The sequence below is a fragment of the Podarcis erhardii genome (genome assembly GCF_964252035.2).
Source record: "Podarcis erhardii genome assembly, chromosome: 7".
Classification (NCBI taxonomy): domain Eukaryota; kingdom Metazoa; phylum Chordata; class Lepidosauria; order Squamata; family Lacertidae; genus Podarcis; species Podarcis erhardii.
Window position 1 is genome coordinate 21,435,115 of NC_138511.1, and position 18,027 is coordinate 21,453,141.

Consider the following 18,027-nt stretch of genomic DNA (forward strand, 5'->3'; position numbering starts at 1 on the left):
TGGTTGCAGCTGATGGAATCAGCAGTCCCAACAACATCTGGAGAACCTTAAGCCACAGACTCATAGGCACATTTGACACAGAACTCTGGCTCAGCAAGGACGTGAAGTGGTTCTTTGGCTATGGAGTTTCAAGGAGGTTCTCACTGCATCTATTAGCAGCCATTAGCAGGCTGCAGAAACGAAGGAGAGGGGAAACAGCACAGTCTACCATCGGCATTGCCAGAGTGGGGGGCAAGCACAAACACTCTAAACAAGGAGCTTGCCTTAGGGCCATATCCCCTTGTGGGCAAACTTCCGGCAGTGATGGACGGAGCCTGAGGCAAAAATGGGTAGGTGAACAGGTGACTTACCTTCATAGAGTTATATTCTCTGTAGTTACATGCAAAAGTCAGTGGCTTCTCCATGTGTGTGCGCGCACACACCCCTCTCTATCCACGCCAGTAAAAGATATAACCACGGTTCGCGAATTTGTTCCTGAGAAGGGTGCGGAGCAGAGCCAGAGAGGATTGTTGCTGGGTTGTAACCCAGGAAGCAGAGACATCATCTTGCCAACAAAGGTCCGTATAGTTAAAGCTATGGTTTTCCCAGTAGTGATGTATGGAAGTGAGAGCTGGACCATAAAGAAGGCTGATCACCGAAGAATCGATGCTTTTGAATTATGGTGCTGGAGGAGACTCTTGAGAGTCCCATGGACTGCAAGAAGATCAAACCTATCCATTCTTTTTTTTTTAATAATATTTTTATTAAGTCAAACCTATCCATTCTTAAGGAAATCAGGCCCAAGTGCTCACTGGAAGGAAGGATCGTGAAGCTGAGGCTCCAATACTTTGGACACCTCATGAGAAGACTCTCTTCATGAGAAGAGAAGACTCCTTGGAAAAGACCCTGATGTTGGGAAAGATGGAGGGCACAAGGAGAAGGGGACGACAGAGGACGAGATGGTTGGACAGTGTTCTCGAAGCTACAAACGTGAGTTTGACCAAACTGCAGGAGGCAGTGGAAGACAGGAGTGCCTGGCGTGCTCTGGTCCATGGGGTCACGAAGAGGCAGACACGACTAGATGACTAAACAACAACAACCCAGGAAGAGCCCTAAGAGCTGGATATTCTTCAACTCCGTTATCTTCTTGGATGCATTATCTATTCTGTGTTAGGCATTACCCTTTCTCTTGTTCAGTTTTAAGCTGTTAAACTAGGTTTGTTTATTTGCATTACTTCATACAAATTTGTACATACTGATTCAAACTGTTGTACTTAATTCTTCATTTGGTATGCTGTGAACTACTTTGGGCACAGTTCCGAAGGAAAGCGGCACACAAATAAATGCATGGTGATCTATTTGGATGTAATCGAACATTTCCTGTCTCTTGCCTATAGGCTTTGGGTGGTTTAAAAAGGTGTGCAATGCTCTTAACTTGACCCAAGCCTTTGGGACAGGTTTGGATGACAACGCAGGTGAAGGTGTTGGGACTTCACACACTTACATGTGTAACTTTAAAGGTGCTTCTGCAAGAGACACAATCAGAGGTGTGTCACGCACATAGCCTAATATGCCCTCTGATTCCCTAATCCATTTGGGGCAAATGGGCCACTGCTTCACCAATTTAAGCCAGCCCTAAGCCAGCCCCCACCTGACAACCTGTTGAAGCCTGTCAGCTTCCTCCTTTTTAAGCTTAGTGTTTTCCTCCTAGAACTCAGCAGGGAGTAGGAGGATGAGGACAAAACTAGAATGTGTTGGCTCTGGCACCACCTACTGTTTGTCTCCCTGACTACTGCCCTACCAGTTCCAATGGGCACCAGCCACCAATCCCCTGATTACTAGAAGAAGAAGAAACCTTGGGCTATGAAGAAAACTCATAACTGCATCAGGACAAAGCAAGATTGGACTGCCACCCAGGAATAAGTTATGGTGCTTGCAGAATATGAAATATACAGTACACAACACACACACCTCTCAAAATAAAGTATCACCACAAATAAAGGAAAGACAGGAAAGTGCATTTGTCACGTAAAAATTAAAAGCTTTTTTTAGTGTTTAAAATAGCATTTACACATAAGCTGCTATATATTAACTATACAGACACTTGAATTTTAATACAATATCTACAAAAAAGAAAGAATTCAATTATGAAATAGACATGTAAAATGGGGAAACAGTACGGTTCACACTGCCCAAAGGTTGACCTTGGGAACTGAACCAGTTCTAGGACAGTTAACGTTTGAGAGTGATAGGGAGTAAAGATTCTCCCCACCTCCAGTCATTACTTAAAATCATTTATTTTAAATTGTTTTCCTCTACTGTACATAAATTCTTTACACATCTTTCTAATCACTGATTAGAATTAAATCATTCTTTTGAAGTTACTCACTACAATCCAGATAAACGAAATTTTTAAAAAGCCAAGGGGTAAGTCCACCTAGTGGATTAACAGCAGATCCACACCATTCAAAGTTCATAGATCCTACAACGCAAGAATAACAGCTAAAGAATCCCTGGCACAGAATCATAGAATTGTAGAGTTGGAAGGGACCCCGAGGGAGCTGAAGGGGTGTGCATTTAAAAGCACGTGACTCTTCTCCAAAGAATCCCAGGAACCTCAATCTGTTAAGGAATGGTAGCTCTGTTGGGAGGGAACCGACACTTCCCAGGGATGACTGGGGGAAGCCATGTGCTTTAAACAGATGGTGTGGATCTGCCCGAAAAAAGAACAGGAACTAAAGCAAGACTGGCCTAAGGTCAATGACAAGACAGTGGGGCATGTTTGTCCAATTACAGTCAGATTAAACAATCAGGGGTGGATCACTCTAAAAGAGTGTAGAAAGAGCACAGAACCACAGGGACACAGCAAGTGAACCATTTTAAACATGGGTGAACCATTTTCAAGGTTGAAGACCAATGTACCCCCTTAAAAATGGGTTGGGCCAACTTAAGGCAGCTACCTATGTTACACCTGCCATCAACCTAACAGCTATTTTGGAATTTGGAAGCTTCTAAGAATTCCTAACAGGTCCACACAACTGTTGCAAGGCTACCCCCTGCTACATAGGTGGTATCATTGTATTATCTATGTGTGTCTATGCCTGTATCTATCCACGGGGGTGTTGCAGATCTTACGATTCACGAAGCAAATAGTTGTGCTATTCTAAACGCTTGCTCATGTGAGTTTTGCCGTAAGTACTGGAGATATAAAGTTGTAGCCAATGTTTGTTTTACTCAAGAGAAGACCCTACCCCTATACTTAATGCACAAGACGCAACATAGTTCCATCAATTTCAATGGGTCTACTCTTCAGTAAACCTTGACTGGATGTAACCCCATTTAACTATATATCCACAAGAAGAAACAGCTGGTCTTTGCACTCCTCTTCTCCGAGATTTGCACCCTCAGAGTAAACTGATTTGTGACTCTTAACATCTCTTTTGGGATGTCTGCAAGGAAGCTGAGCTGCCTGGGAAGGAGCCCTTGGCAAGTTCACCGCATCTGATGACAGCATCTCTGCTAGGGGGCACCACAGTTCGGTGTTCAAGCTTTGCACGCAGACGGTCCAAGTTTCAATCCTTGGCGTCTCCAGTTAAAAATGGTCAAGTGCTCAACGGAAAAGACCACAGACCCTGGTGAGAATTGCTGTTGCCAGTCAGAACAGGCAGTGCATCTACTTGTTCTGACTTGGTAGAACACAGGAAGCTGCTTTATCCAGCTTAGCACCATCTACTACACTGACTGGCAACAGCTCCCCAGGCAGAAGAACTCTCCTAGCCTTAGCTGGTGGATTGAGCCGGCAATCTGCGAACTGAGCCTGCAATCTTCATGCAAAGCAGAAGCTCTGCCACTAAGCTGCTAACCTTCCCCAGAAACCAGCTGTTGAGGAATAACCACAGTGGCAGGGAAAGTGCTTTGCAGGGTGTCCAGTTCCTTACTGTTGCTGTGCCGGGAAATCCTGGAGAGCTGCTGCCAGTCAGAGCAGACGCCGCTGGGCTCGATATAGCAATGGCCTGAGCTGGAGATAGGCAGCTTTATATTATTCTGAGATTATTCCCTGCCACCGTAAACCAAAGATGTGGAGCGGTGGCAGGAAACTGACATGGGCTGGTGTATCCATCAGAGTGGACCTACTGAGATTGATAGACCTAAGTTCATCATGCCCATTAAGTTCAATGGGTCTACTCTGAGGAAGGCTGGCACTCGAGACAACCCATGGATGCCCTGCAAAAGCACAATTCCCAAGATTATTATTTTTATTGGTGGGGGGGGGGAGAGATTGCTATCACTGCAACTCCAAACAGTTGAAAGATGAGCATGCATTTGTGCAAAAGAGAGAGAGAGAGAGAGATGGGAAGAGTAAACAGGTGATTGCAAAAAAGCAGAACCGTTCTCACGATTGTCACTATAATGTCAAAGCCTTTCTCACAAAGCATGCTGTTGCCACCACATCCAAAAGCACAGACCTGCTAACACTCTGTCATTTTGACTGGCTTGACATTTTTAACTTACACGAACAAAATGGACAGAGAGGAAACCGAAACATATAGAGGCTATTCCACATGACTCCAAAGGAGAAGTGCCTTGTCCAAATTTCTGATAACTGTGATGCTTCCGTGTATGATTATTATTATTTTTAATACAAGCTGGCAGAAAGCTGCAGTCACTCTCACCATTGCCCAAAGCTTTGTTTTTAAGTGCCTCTGCATTTGGGGTCCCCTTCCAACTCTACAATTCTATCTGTGATGTGGGTGTTCCTCCTAATTCAAAAGAAAAGCCCAGAACAGCAGCTTATGCAGATACATACGAGGCAACCTCCCATGACAGCAGGCCAGTTCTGCTGCCTCTCCTTTTTGGGAGCTAGACGCTGTATGCGGAGATGCACCAAAATGACATGCTCCCAATGGAGGCTATTTGGAAGGAGGAAAGCCGAGATCTTTCTCATCCAGAGATGCAACAGGCATCCTCAGTCAAAAGGCAAGTGAGCTCTGCAATGGCATTTCTCCATTAGGTGTGTGGATCAAGAAGCCACTTCCAATGCACAAGTTATTTGCCTTCCGAGGCTCCCCATTGTATCTCTGGATGAGTCAGTAGTCTTAGTTTACTTCTTTCTCATCAGCCTCCACTGGGTTTGGGCAATTGCCTCTGTCAATTAGGTGTATGGATCAATGCCCCAAGACCAGTGGAGGCTGATGGGAAGGAAGCCAAAAGCGGCAACTCACACAGAGCCAGTGAGCACCCTCCTCCTCCGGCGATTCCTGCGGGCTGCTACAGGAACTCTTTGACAATGTACATTTGCTCATATGACGCCAAGAAACTTTAACACGCTTAATTATTTTAGTTAATTTATTTCTCGCCACACAAGTAGCCATCCAAACGGCTCCAGCCCAGTTTGGAAATTTCAGTGCCAGCAATTTTATTCTGCTGCAGAAGTTTGTTATAGTAGCAATTGCACCTTTTCCTGTCAATTGATAAGCACAGCCATGTATATTCATTGCACTCAACTGCCAAGAAAGTGCGCCATGTTTTGTAGATCATAGAATTCTGCATTCTCGCTCAGCTTTTTAAAAAGCATTTTTAAGAGGTTCTCGCTCTCATCGCTGAGAAGCCGAGCTTGAAAACATAAGCATGTGGACTGGAGGTCAGCAAAACCCTTAAGTGATGCGGAAGTGAGGGTGGGTGGTGGGTACAGGAGAGAACACATCCACACCATACATTCAAAGCACTGTGATACCACTGTAGACAGGCATAGCTTCCCCCACAGAATTCTGGGAGCTGTAGTTTTTAAGGGGGGGGTATTGTTAGGAGACCCTCCCATTCCCTACTGTAGAGCTACATTTCCCAGAGAGGGAACACAAAATGACCAAGCCAAACCCGGGAGGAGGGCAGTACTGGGTTCATTCACCCTCATGCACAGTAGAAGCTAGTTCATGAAGACATATGGGGCACTGCCCCACCAACTTCAGTCTGCCTTCAGTCCACCTGCCTATCTCTCTTTCTTACAACCAGTCCAAGGACTGCAAAGGACTTTAAAAAAATAATAATGGTAAAGACCAACATTTCTGACACTTCGAAAAGCTTGCTGCTGTGTGCAAAACATTCTCATTTCTGAAGCCCAGCGATCCGCCAGCATTTGCGCCAGGCCAGACTGTGGATGCTGTAGCTCAAAGTACAGGGAAACACTCATTTAAAAATGAAAAGGGAGGGGACCTCACAGAAGACAGCCAGCAGTCCACATCAGTATTTGGGGAGGGGGATGGACGGATGTGGAATGAGAAGGCTGGTCTCCCACCCACCTTTCCTCCTGATGAGCAAGCTATAAAGAGACAGGCCAGCTTGCACACAGTACACACAATGGGAAGTATTGCTGGCTCAGTGCTATCAACACAGCTTATAAAACCAATGGTCAGTTAAGTGCTCAAATCTCAAATCGCCCGGAAGAAACAAATAGGGCGAAAACAGATAAAATACATGTGACAGAGAATGCAACAACTTGTAAACCTGAGGGTTGCATCTCACCTTTCTCATTTGCCTAGAACATGGACACTCCATGCCAATCAAATACTATATCAACACTATACCTTGTCCATCTTACTGAAGAATCAGGTGGGCATTTTGGCTCTGCAATTTATTTTTTAAGCAGCACTCACATAACGTTCAATACTTGTCCACCTTTCACTTTCCTCACCTCTCCAAAAGAGAGTCAGGAATATTTTAACAAAGTTGAGGTGTGTTTGTGTGATCATGGTGTCACTAGTGGGTACTAACCAATAGGCACCGACCACACTTTTCTCCAATGTTTCTAGAACTGGTTTGTTCTTGGTGGTTTTGTGGCCTTTGTTCATAGATGCAGGAAAATGTATGTATGTATGTATGCTTTCATGTCAGAAAAAAAAAACCCACAGGTTTTCAAAACCACTCTCACCACACTTAAAATTTTATGTCTACTTTTGATCTTCTTTGGTGGCAATCTTGGATGTTAATGCCCATCATTTATATGAAGTGCTACAACAATAGCCCAGCAGAGATGCAGAACAAGAACGGCAGCTGGTTGTCACTCCAGGACAAGAATGGGGGAAGTGTAGCCCTCCAGATGTTGCTGAACCACATCTGCCATCTCTGACCATGCTGGCTGGGGCTGGTGAGAGCTGGAGTCCAGCAACATCTGGAAGACCACAGATTTCACCCATCCCTGCTCCAGAACGAGAAGTGAAAACAGCACCAGGGAGATGTGAAACTGTCCAAACAGTAACATGGTTGGGCAAAGTTTAAGTGGTTTCCCTCCTAAGGGAAAGCCAGCTTATTCAAGTTCATTCACTCAGTGATTTTCACTACCCCCATCTATTGCAAGACAGTAGTAACCTCAAACATCCACATACATTGTACAGGTTTTTGAAAGAGATCATGAAGAAGTGCTAAGCAACCCACTTTGCAATCCTAAATTTCAAAAAGGATCCACCATTATCTAGGGCAAGGCTGCAGAACCTGTGTCCCACCGGAGTTCTTCAGAGTCTGATTCCCATCAGTCCCCATCCAGCATGGCCAACATCAGGGATGATGGGAGTTGTAGTCCAACAATATCTGGAGGGCTGCTGATTCTCTGTCCCTGACCAAGGTCAACCACAGAGTGAAGGAAAGTATATCAAGTGACACACAACCCCTGCTTCCCATTCTCATTTGGGTGGCAGGTCTATGACACAGATATGGGGAATTGCTCAAGCCGTAAGTCCGTACTTTGCTTGGCACTGGTCAGAACACAAACAGCTACATTTGATTGGCATTTCAAGCTTCCCATCGAAGGACTGGGACCACTTGAGTCCAATGCCATCTCTAAACAGGGTATGTATCCCATCACTGCAGTATTCCTGAGGGATGCCTCTCCAACCTTACGAATCCTTCAAGGTGGTCCTGGGGTCATTCTATATTCTTATCAAATCACAAGTATGTAATTGTCTCTGATGCACTGGTGCATTTTGATGCTTAAAGTTACTGAACAGGTAGCTAATTTCCCCCTCTACCCTGCATACAAATTTGGAAGCAGGTGGTAACGGAAATGTCTGTCAGCCCCACGTGACTCTTGTGTGTATCAGCTTCTAATGGTATGTGACAGTCACTGTCACATTTATTTTTAACAGTGCTGTCGTTGTTTTAAATTGGGTATGTAACCAGAGTCAGATTTTGCTGTTTGCAAACGCTTAGATGAAAAGCCACTGGGTGTAATGAAAGGCCAAGTTGAATTTATTCCTGCTTTCTTATACAGAAAGCAAGCTGGACACTGAATCCCTTTTCTCTGGCATCAGCTGCTTTTGCCTTCAGTGCAGTGGGAAAGCAAATGCTAGCAGCTGATGTCACAGAGAAAGAGAACAGAGCTGAGAGATGGATCTCCTTGTTCCCTTTAGCAAAGAGAAACAAGAAACAGAGAGTGTGAGCAAACAATGGAGGCAGGAGAAGGACTAGCCCAAGGTGGACAGGAGACCTCTTGGCCCAGCTGCTTGTGGTAACTGGCAGACACTTCGTAGTTTCATGGTTCGGAGAAGTCCAGTGCACAATTCAAACCTGAAGAAGTGCATGGAGGGAGAAGCACAAAGTGCCCAACTCTCTACCAAGTGAGTTATTTCCCCCCTTTTTAGGGCAATCACATGGTGTAGATCCAGGCACCATGTAGCGTGCAAACAAGGCCTGAATAGTAAAATGAAGAAAGGAAGCAAAACCTTGGCACAGAGCCAGATCTTCACTTATGATTGGATACAGGACTCCCATAATGCACCACTTGCAGACACACCTTAGATTTTATGGCTACTGGCTAGCACTGTCCTTTTCATAGCAAAAGAAGAAAGGTCCCCCCCACCCCCAGATGGAAATAAAGTAACCAGAACATTTTTTAAAAACAAAAAACAAAAGAAGGTGCAAATATGCATGACTGGAGAATTGTGTGTTGTTGCTTTTTAAAAACACTATATAAAATGCTATTTCTTGATTGAGAATACAGTATAATTGCACTGGGGAGAGGATGCCACAGATACCAAAGCTCATTAGGGTATGTGAAGAGAACACCAATCAATCACATTGGTCAGGGTAGGGGAAGCAGAAGGAGAATTAAAAGAAAAAGAAAAAGATTCCACTGATTTGCAGATATCTAAGTTTCCAGGATTTCTGTTCCTCGTTTGCTTGCAAACATCAAGAGTCAGGAAGGCGTGACATGCAAAGGACAGTCCAAATAGTTTCTCCCCCCCCCCAATCTCTCTGTCTCCACCCCTATTTCTTTTCCAGCGTCAATTTGCAAACTTAAAAAAGGAACCCCAAGAAAACAAACCCTCCGCACAAGTCTTTTGAAGGCACTTCTTGTTCACATAATGTCAACGAAGAATTCGCAAGGGTTGCCCATGGCCTTCTGGAACGACTGGCGGCTGCCGGTCAGCTCGGGGGGGACGGAGGCGAGTTCCCGCACGGGGGGACCCCCAGGGGGCCCACTTGTCCCATAGACTTTGGGGCCCAGCTTGGGGAGGCTGCAGAGCGGAGGAACGCCCGGAGGCCCGTGCGAATGGCGGCTGTGAGGGCTCCTCTCGCTGGGGGAAGCAGAGGCGCGGCTGTGGTGGCTGAGCTGGCTGAGCTGGCTGGCCGGCCGCTCACGCCGCAGGACGCTCCCTGCTACCCCGCTCCGGGCAGTAGGATCCGATTCGCTGCCACTGCCGGCTGACTTGCGGTCCTTATCCCGGGCCAGGGTCCTCCGGCTTTTCTCGCTGTTGCTTCGGTTAGAGCCGCTGCTTTTACTTCCTGGGGGGAAGGAGGGAAGGGAAAGGGAAGGGGGTCAGTGAAGGGGAAAGAAACGCAAGTGGCACGTCGCCCATGCTTCCGACCGGCGCCTGCCGATCAGCAGCGAAGAAATAATGGATGGAGCAGCAAAGATACATATGGTCCAGCACGATGTTCGCATGCAATGGATGGCTACAGGACACGGGTGAGCACAACTGCTGGGGCAGAAGTGGGTGTAACTTTTTGTCATGCATGGATGTCCAGAAACCACACTGAAAGCCTCGTAGAAGCAACACAGCAACATTTTCAAAAAGGAGGAGAAGTGATAATTTTGGGGGGAACGCGCTGGAGTAAAAAAACAAAAAAGCAACAGCAAAGGGTGTATTCTGTTTCATAATACAGTGGTACCTCGGGTTAAGTACTTAATTCATTCCGGAGGTCCGTACTTAACCTGAAACTGTTCTTACCCTGAAGCACCACTTTAGCTAATGGGGCCTCCTGCTGCCACCGCGCCGCCGGAGCACGATTTCTGTTCTCATCCTGAAGCAAAGTTCTTAACCTGAAGCACTATTTCTGGGTTAGCGGAGTCTGTAACCTGAAGCGTATGTAACCTGAAGCGTATGTAGCCCGAGGTACCATTGTAATAACAAAAAGCAACCCTGCAGAAAGATTCACACAAATGTTTATTTTGAAATGTCCTGAAATCCCAAGTATCTGCAAGTGGGGACCTGTAACCAAATGCTGCACTGTATTCTCCCTCCTAAAAGCCCTGCTTGGGTTCAAGGTTCCAGCCGGCCGCTCCCTCTAAGCGTGGCCTTCCACATTTCTCCAACGGACACTCTATGTTGCATGACTGCAGAGCATGCTCAGTCTTCAAGGCCACGCAAGTCTCTTGGAGGGTTTGCCCCCGTAAGTTGTTTGTTTGCTTTTGATGTGTGGGGTGGCTGGTTTGGTCTTTGGTACTTCTGCAATCCTTGGGATACCTCTGCATGTACCAATACCTCCCTCTTGTTGCTGAGCGGCCTCATCTTAGCTACAGTCCTGTTGGCACTCACCATCCAAGTTTGCTATTAGAAGAATCAAAAGTGGCTTTCCAGGAAGCATAGCTGCTGACCAGGCATGCACACACAGTTGTATTTGGCTGCAGTTGCTTTAATGCAGAGAGTCTTTGCAAGCTGCAAGAAGTTATTCTGTGTACTTAGGTATCCAAAATACTGTATTAAAACACACACAGGCAAGGGAAGAACAATGAGTTCTCCACCTTTGATGCCTGAGACAGCAGAAGCTTGTCTCAACAGTCCAACAGCCCTCAAGCTGGCCAAAGATCCAGACCATGGGAAAAGCATTCTGTGAACTATCTAGAGCAGTGGTTCTCAACCTGTGGGTCCCCAGATGTTGTTGGACTACAGCTCCCGTCATCCCTGAGCTCTGGCCTTGCTAGCTAGGGTGATGGGGGTTGTAGTCCAACAACATCTGGGGACCCACAGGTTGAGAAAGGCTGATCTAGAGAAAGAGTTTGTGTGTGTGTTTGAGTATGCACACTCCACAAGAAAGGACTCTAGGATCTGCAGCTCTAGCCCTTTATCGACCATCACTCCTCAGTAAACTCCCAGAAGAGAAAACAGATGCCATCTGGAATGTGTGAAGTTTCAGAAGGTAGCATTCTGTCCCATTAAATTCCTGCTAGCTCTCAGACTGGGAGTAGATCTAGAGCTCTCAGTTTTGCCATCTAGCTGCTCAGTGGAACTCAAATCTCCATCCAAAGCAAGGTCTGTTTCACTATGGAGCTCTCCAAGGTCCTGAAGAACTTCAGCAATTCCTGCTTACTAAGTGAATCTGACACCCTGTAAACTGCAATCTGCTGATCAGCCCTGGGGAAACTCCAGCCAAACTCTCCAGTGAAAGCTTTGCTTCCTATTCTGCAGGCTGTCCCAGCTCAGATGGCTGGGCAGCCCAGGATAATTCAAAAGGAAACAAAAAGGACAGAGGGGCAGAGAGAAGAGCATGGGGAGGAGAGACACGCTAAGAGTTTCAGAATGGGGGAAGACACAAGAATCTAGATGATCATGCTTTATATGAAGAAATAATATCAGTTTTCAAGGGAGGTGTGTGAGACGCTTACCAGTCCCAGCCATTCCTTTATGAATCCTTCAGTCTAATGCTTGCTCAGGACAAAACAAGGGAATAACAGTTACAAAAGAAAAGGGGGGAAAGCTTCAAGTGAAATGACACACAACTGCAGCAGCCACAGCAGCAATGCACTATTAGGCAGAAGGTGGTGAAGGGAAAAGCAACACACTACCCCCATCATGCTCTCTGCTCCCACTTTCCCACATATCTTTGTGCCTAATACAGCATAGCCCTTGCACTTGTGCATCCAGGAAAGGACATCTCTCCTCATAGCAACCTGCTTAGTACAGTCTCCCGCCAAGGCTGTTCTTGGATGCTCATATGAGGAGGTATAAATGACTTAGGCCCCAAACATTCCCTACAGACCCTCTCAGGTGTTAAACCCAGCAGGCAGAGTGAGTGTGGCTTGGCACTTCCACTGCCCTCAGAAGTTCACTGTGGCATTGGCTTGGGAGAAGGCATTCTCTGTGGCTGCACAAATTCACCGCACAAAGTTCAAAATGTTTTCTAAATGATGCAGATGCAACCTTAAAATGCAGCCCAACTCACTGTTTTAGCAACTAAACTTAAACAAGTCTTTGTTGGACAGGAATGTGGTAGGCTGGACAGGCGGCAGCCAGAATATCCAAGTTCCCTTTCTCTCTCCCCCCACGCCCATGCCCACCTCACCTTTTGTTTTGTTTTTCAGAGCTGATCTGTCATTAACCAAAAATAATGCTTATTTTTAGATATGAAATGTTAAATTACTGACTCTGCTGTGACTATTTGCTTTAGATTATAATCAGGCCCATGGAGAGGGACCGTTTTGATTTTTGCATGGAGCCTAATAACATATAATACTAACGCTATCAATGGGTGCTTTTTAACGCTGCTATGGTTTGTATCTGGCCACCCATGTAGGCAACACAACACTACTCCCTCCTCCAGAAAGATGACACTGACGCAGTTTGCAGGTAATGTTGAGCCAAACTATGGCTTAGCATGAGCATACAAACATGTGGGTTCTCTGGGCTAAGATCGTGGCCATTGAACTCCTCCCTAGTACTACTACTACTACTAATAATAATAATAATAATTATTATTATTATTATTATTTATACCCCGCCCATCTGGCTGGGTTTCCCCAGCCACTCTGGGTGGCTTCCAACAGAACACTGAAATACAATAACCTATTAAAACATTAAAAACTTCCCTAAACAGGGCTGCCTTCAGTTGTCTTCTAAAAGTTTGGTAGTTGTTTTTCTACTATTGCAACAACACTACCTGGGGCTAAGCTATGGTTTGACTTAGTGTTATGTTCAAGCCTGGGCTCATGGTTTGTTTCACTTCAAACAAAGCACAAGTGGTAACTGCAAGACAAACCTTGGTTAGAGTTTGTGGTTTGTCTGCAGCAAGACAAACCATATACACCAAACCATGGCTTAGCTCCAGGCAGTGCAGCAGTATCAGGAGAGGACTGCTGTGGCTGGGATCTGCACTCCAGGAACCTGTGCCTTTAACTCACATATGCTAAACCACGGCTTGGCTTGCCATTTAATGTGAACCAGGTCACGAAATCTATGCAGGCAGCTCATTTAAAACAATCATTCCTTCACGTTGCAGCAGAACGAAATCAATTCCATGCATGATAGACAAAGGGAGTCATGAGAAGAGGAGAGAGGAAAACCAAAACAAGGGGATGGGGAGAGAGAAGAACTAAGCAAACGGCCAGCAGGAATGGAAATCATGGAAGGGGGATGCACACGCCAGAGAACCTACCTTCGCTTTGCTGGCTCCCTGCGCTGCCGCTCCCATAGCTGAAGCCTGGGTCCTGGTAGGCTGGCGGGAAACATGGAGGGGCAAGGGGGTATTGGTAAGGATAGCCTTGCCCCAAGGGCCAAGGCGTGGCCGGGTGCGGGAGGGGGCCCAGGGTGTCTTGGTCTGAAGCTCCGCTGGAACCATTGTTAAGGTTTAGTGCAGCCAGATCTGGAGATGGAAAGGAGAAAACAACTTCCATGATGGCGCAGACACACGGAACAATATGGCTCAGGGGCAGAGTATGTGATTTCCATGCAAAAGGTCTCAGGTTCAATCTCAGGCAACTTCAGCTGGGGCTGGGAAGGACCTGAGACCTGGGAAAGCCATTGCTGACCAGACCCTTCCCCAAAGGGCGTAAGGAGGGGGACTTACTGCCGCAGAGATCACCAAAGACGTAGTAGCACTGCTCTGAGAACGTGATTTTGTTCACAGTGTGCCTGAGGTAGCCATGTTTCAACATGCTGCTGGCGTACTTCCGGGCCTCCCTTCGGTCTTTAAAGCCCTCCACATGCGTGTAAAGCCAGTCGACCACGTCCGCTCCTGCAAACAAGCAAGGGGAGTGGTCAAAGGGGGGGAAGCACCACCAATTTGGTAATTCCACCCCCACCCACCCATCCACCTAAACCGGCATTCCTGATAAAAATGACAACTTGTTTATTTTACATTGCCTGTGCCCTCACTTGCTTTCAGTCCCCATTGCCCTCACTTGCTCAGTGTGGTGTAGTGGTTAAGAGCGGTAGACTCGTAATCTGGGGAACCGGGTTCACGTCTCCGCTCCTCCACATGCAGCTGCTGGGTGACCTTGGGCTAGTCACACTTCTCTGAAGTCTCTCAGCCTCACTCACCTCACAGAGTGTTTGTTGTGGGGGAGGAAGGGAAAGGAGAATGTTAGCCGCTTTGAGACTACTTAGGGTAGTGATAAAGTGGGATATCAAATCCAAACTCTTCTTCTTCTCTCAGCAATATCATTATGTAGCCAAATCTGGTTTGGCAGAGAGTATGCAGATTGCTTAAAACTATTGAAGCTGGGGAAAACATGTTTCAGATAAATACACCACAGAATAAGTGGGAGTAGCAGCTGGTGCTATGTTCCCTCCTTAAAACCATGGTTTGCCAACCATACTTTCAAACCCTGGTTACCATGGACCCCAGCTATTTTTAACCAGAGCTACGGCTGGTGCTGTGGACAAAACCATTAACTGTGATGAGGAAGAGTAGGAAGAATTGAAGGGGGAAAGGAAGAGGAGGAGGAGTGGATGCTGCTCACTACCTGTGGTTAAAGGATGGACTGCATTACATTTGCACTGCCCCATGCTCTTGTGCGAACCTGGTGCCCTCCAGTTGTTTTGGACTACAAATCCCATGAGCCCCAGCAAGTAAAGGCTGTCTCATGTTACACCGTCATAGACTCATAAAATTGTAGAGTTGGAAGGGACTGCCAAGGGTCATCTAGCCCAACTGCTATGTTCACTCCCTCTCTGTTCCGGGGAAAAAACACACAAGCTGTGACAGTAATTCACAATTCCTCATCCAAGCTGGCAGGGTAGCAAAGTGGCACAAACCGTAATCCAGAATATGAAAGGGAATATTTTGCTGCCAGAGTTGACATCACTGTATGCTGGAATTCCATTGGCCCAACTCAGCCTTCCTTGGCCTAAAACTCCCATCAGCCCCAGCCAGGAATGGCCACTGGTCAAGGATGATAGGAGCCGGAGTCCGGCAGTGTCAGAAGGGCACCATGTTGCTGAAACCTGGTTTGGTTAGTTCCTTCATAAGCACCCACACAAGCAAATGTCATCAGCAGCAAAAAAGAAAACCTCAGTTTAGTAAGGTACCTTCTCCCCCACCCCCAGCCGCAGAAGGAGGAGTCACTCACCTATTACTGCATTGGAGATGGTGATTTTTAACCACATCCTGTCCCGAATCTCAAGGCCAGAATCCGACAACTGCATAACCTTGACAATGGTGGCCATGTCGCTTTTAACAGTTAAAGGGGATTCGTCCAGCTCTGGGGGGAAAGGAAGAGGAGATGTTGCTATAAAGGAAACAAGGAACGGATGGAGGCCGAGAGGGAAAGCGGGGTGGGGGTGGGGGAAGCAGTTTTACGCAAGGATAGCCCTGCCATGAGGAAAGCTGAGGTGGGCATTTTAGCGTGGAGGTTGCAGAGAAAGAGAAGGACCTGACCATGAGGTAAAATCGGCCAGCAACTACTCCCGCAGAAGCCTAACTGAAATGAACTTCAGCTGAGCAAGAGAGAAGTAGACAGGGTGTGAGGAAAACTGGTCCCCTCCATTTTGTCCGCCTCATTTGGAGGTGAAAAACAAGAAAGGCATTGTTTCTGCAGTACTTTGGCTGAAATGTGAAACCCACTGCTGATGGGGGCTGATCAGGGCAGCAGGAACTACCCATCATTACACACTCACATCATGACATGGAGGAGTTCTGAGGGGATTCTGGGGGAGAAATGATAGCTGCCTGAGGCCACCATTTCCCCCCTCAGAATGGTGAAAGGGATCATTCTGGCAATACTTTGCATGAGCTGTGAAACTTATCACAGGTGGAGGCTGTGGTGGCAGGGTGTTGTCGTTTAGTCGTGTCTGACTCTTTGTGACCCCATGGACCAGAGCACACCAGGCACTCCTGTCTTCCACTGCCTCTCACAGTTTGGTCAAACTCATGCTGGTAGCTTCGAGAACACTGTCCAACCATCTCGTCCTCTGTCGTCCCCTTCTCCTTGTGCCCTCCATCTTTCCCAACATCAGGGTCTTTTCCAGGGAGTCTTCTCTTCTCATGAGGTGGCCAAAGTATTGGAGCCTCAGCTTCAGGATCTGTCCCCCTCATTTTCATGTTATCCATCATGATGCTGAGTTGCTTCCAACTCAGTTATGTCCAGAGGAGGCCCATTGAAATGAATGAACCTATGGTAGTCACATCCATTATCTTCTATGGGTCTGCTCTGAGTGGGACTGGCATCAGGTACAACCCAGAGTGCGTTTCTGAGGGGATTCTGGGGGAGGGACAATGGGTGCCACAAACCAGCATTTTCTTCCCCCTCAGAACAAGGCGAACAAAAATGGAAAAGAGACGGGCCATTTTCTATTCAAAGCCACCCAAAAATCCAGCGGAAAGTTCTTGTTTGTGAACTTCCAGCCTTAGGGAAGTGAATTAGCAGCAGTTGGGCCTCCTCCTTCAGGTACCCAAACACCTCAGGCCCAGGCCTGAAGACTATACTGGCAAATCCTGCGTGGCCTGTCTTCATTTCAGCATGGCTTGTGCTGAAGAACAGACAGCATGGAGGCCAGCGAGAAGGGGGCGGGTGTCATTATTTGGATCTCCCCCTACAGGCACCAAAGGCTCTTGAGCGTTGAAATAAATTTAATTGAAATCTCTTGCTTTTAATAGAGAACCTTGTCTAAAAAGGAGACCGGCCGGGGTGTATGTGAGAGAATTGAAGTGCCTGTGCTGCAGCTACGTGGTGCTTTATTGGGGAGGATATCTATATCTCTGTTCATCCAAATTTCATGTCAAGAATTCTATTGCACAACTGCATTCTGTGAATGACACATGTATCTGGACTTTTTGTGTAATTTAGGCTTTCTTCCCATTATTATTATTATTATTAAATAAATTGGATGTGAAACCTACACTGGCTGAAGAAGTATATCTGAGATACTTCTATCTATCTTTATCACATACAGCCCCACTTTAAGGGTGTTCACAAGTGAAGTATTCCAGATTAAAAGTGATGGTGTCACTAAGGGCACTTCCTTGGTCACGAAAGGTGTGGGGACGGCATGGGGAGGGGCTGACTAGAGTCACGTCAAACTGCCGTTCTGGCCTAGGGACCTGCTCTCAACCTGCCCCCGGGCTGTACCACCTTGCTGGGCTATACCGCTTCACCTGAAGGAGAGAGATGCTCACACGTTTGAACGCCCTCTCTGAGCAAGTGAAAACAAATCCCTGCATACTGAAAACTCACATGTCCAGGAGAAAAGCCCTTCTCTCTAACAGGCTAGTTTTCTACGTGGAGGAAAAAATATTTATTTATTTGGGGGAGAATCCAGAAAACGAGGGGGGAGGGAGGAAAGAATGAAGGCTAGAAGCCAGGCAGTCAAGGCCAACCTGGCAATTGCCCCAGACTAAAAAGTCAAGATTGAACCAGAAGCTTTTATATATCAGGCCAGCAGGGAGACCAATGGGGTGCCAGGGTGGGTGGAGCCATCTAGGCACCCAGGGAGGCTGCCCTCAAGAATTTTTGGACTACAACTCCCATCAGTCCCTGGGGCAGAGAAGGGGAGGGATAGATAGATAGATAGAAAGATAGATAGATAGATGATAGATAGATGATAGATGATAGATATAGATAGA

General features: G+C 46.7%; 1 protein-coding gene and 1 long non-coding RNA gene across 7 annotated transcripts in view; one reads left to right on the plus strand and one right to left on the minus strand.

Moving 5' to 3' along the window:
* Window positions 1–18,027, minus strand: part of DVL1 (dishevelled segment polarity protein 1) — a 135,659-nt gene that overhangs the window by 34,897 nt on the left and 82,735 nt on the right. For 3 of the 6 annotated variants that reach the window (XM_081870985.1, XM_081870987.1, XM_081870984.1), the window contains exons 12-15: window positions 15,536–15,667; window positions 14,032–14,199; window positions 13,621–13,827; window positions 5,308–9,753 (exon numbers count right to left, since the gene is read on the minus strand). In XM_081870985.1, the coding sequence (XP_081727111.1) occupies window positions 9,326–9,753; window positions 13,621–13,827; window positions 14,032–14,199; window positions 15,536–15,667 (935 nt within the window). In that variant the 3' untranslated portion in view covers window positions 5,308–9,325. Of the gene's footprint in view, window positions 1–5,307; window positions 9,754–11,854; window positions 11,894–13,620; window positions 13,828–14,031; window positions 14,200–15,535; window positions 15,668–18,027 lie in introns of those variants that run through there. The other 3 variants (XR_014158745.1, XR_014158746.1, XM_081870986.1) reach the window with 2 other exon arrangements.
* Window positions 1,739–8,859, plus strand: LOC309347045. The gene is made up of 2 exons (XR_014158786.1): window positions 1,739–8,589; window positions 8,645–8,859. It is a non-coding gene; the product is annotated as an uncharacterized lncRNA (long non-coding RNA).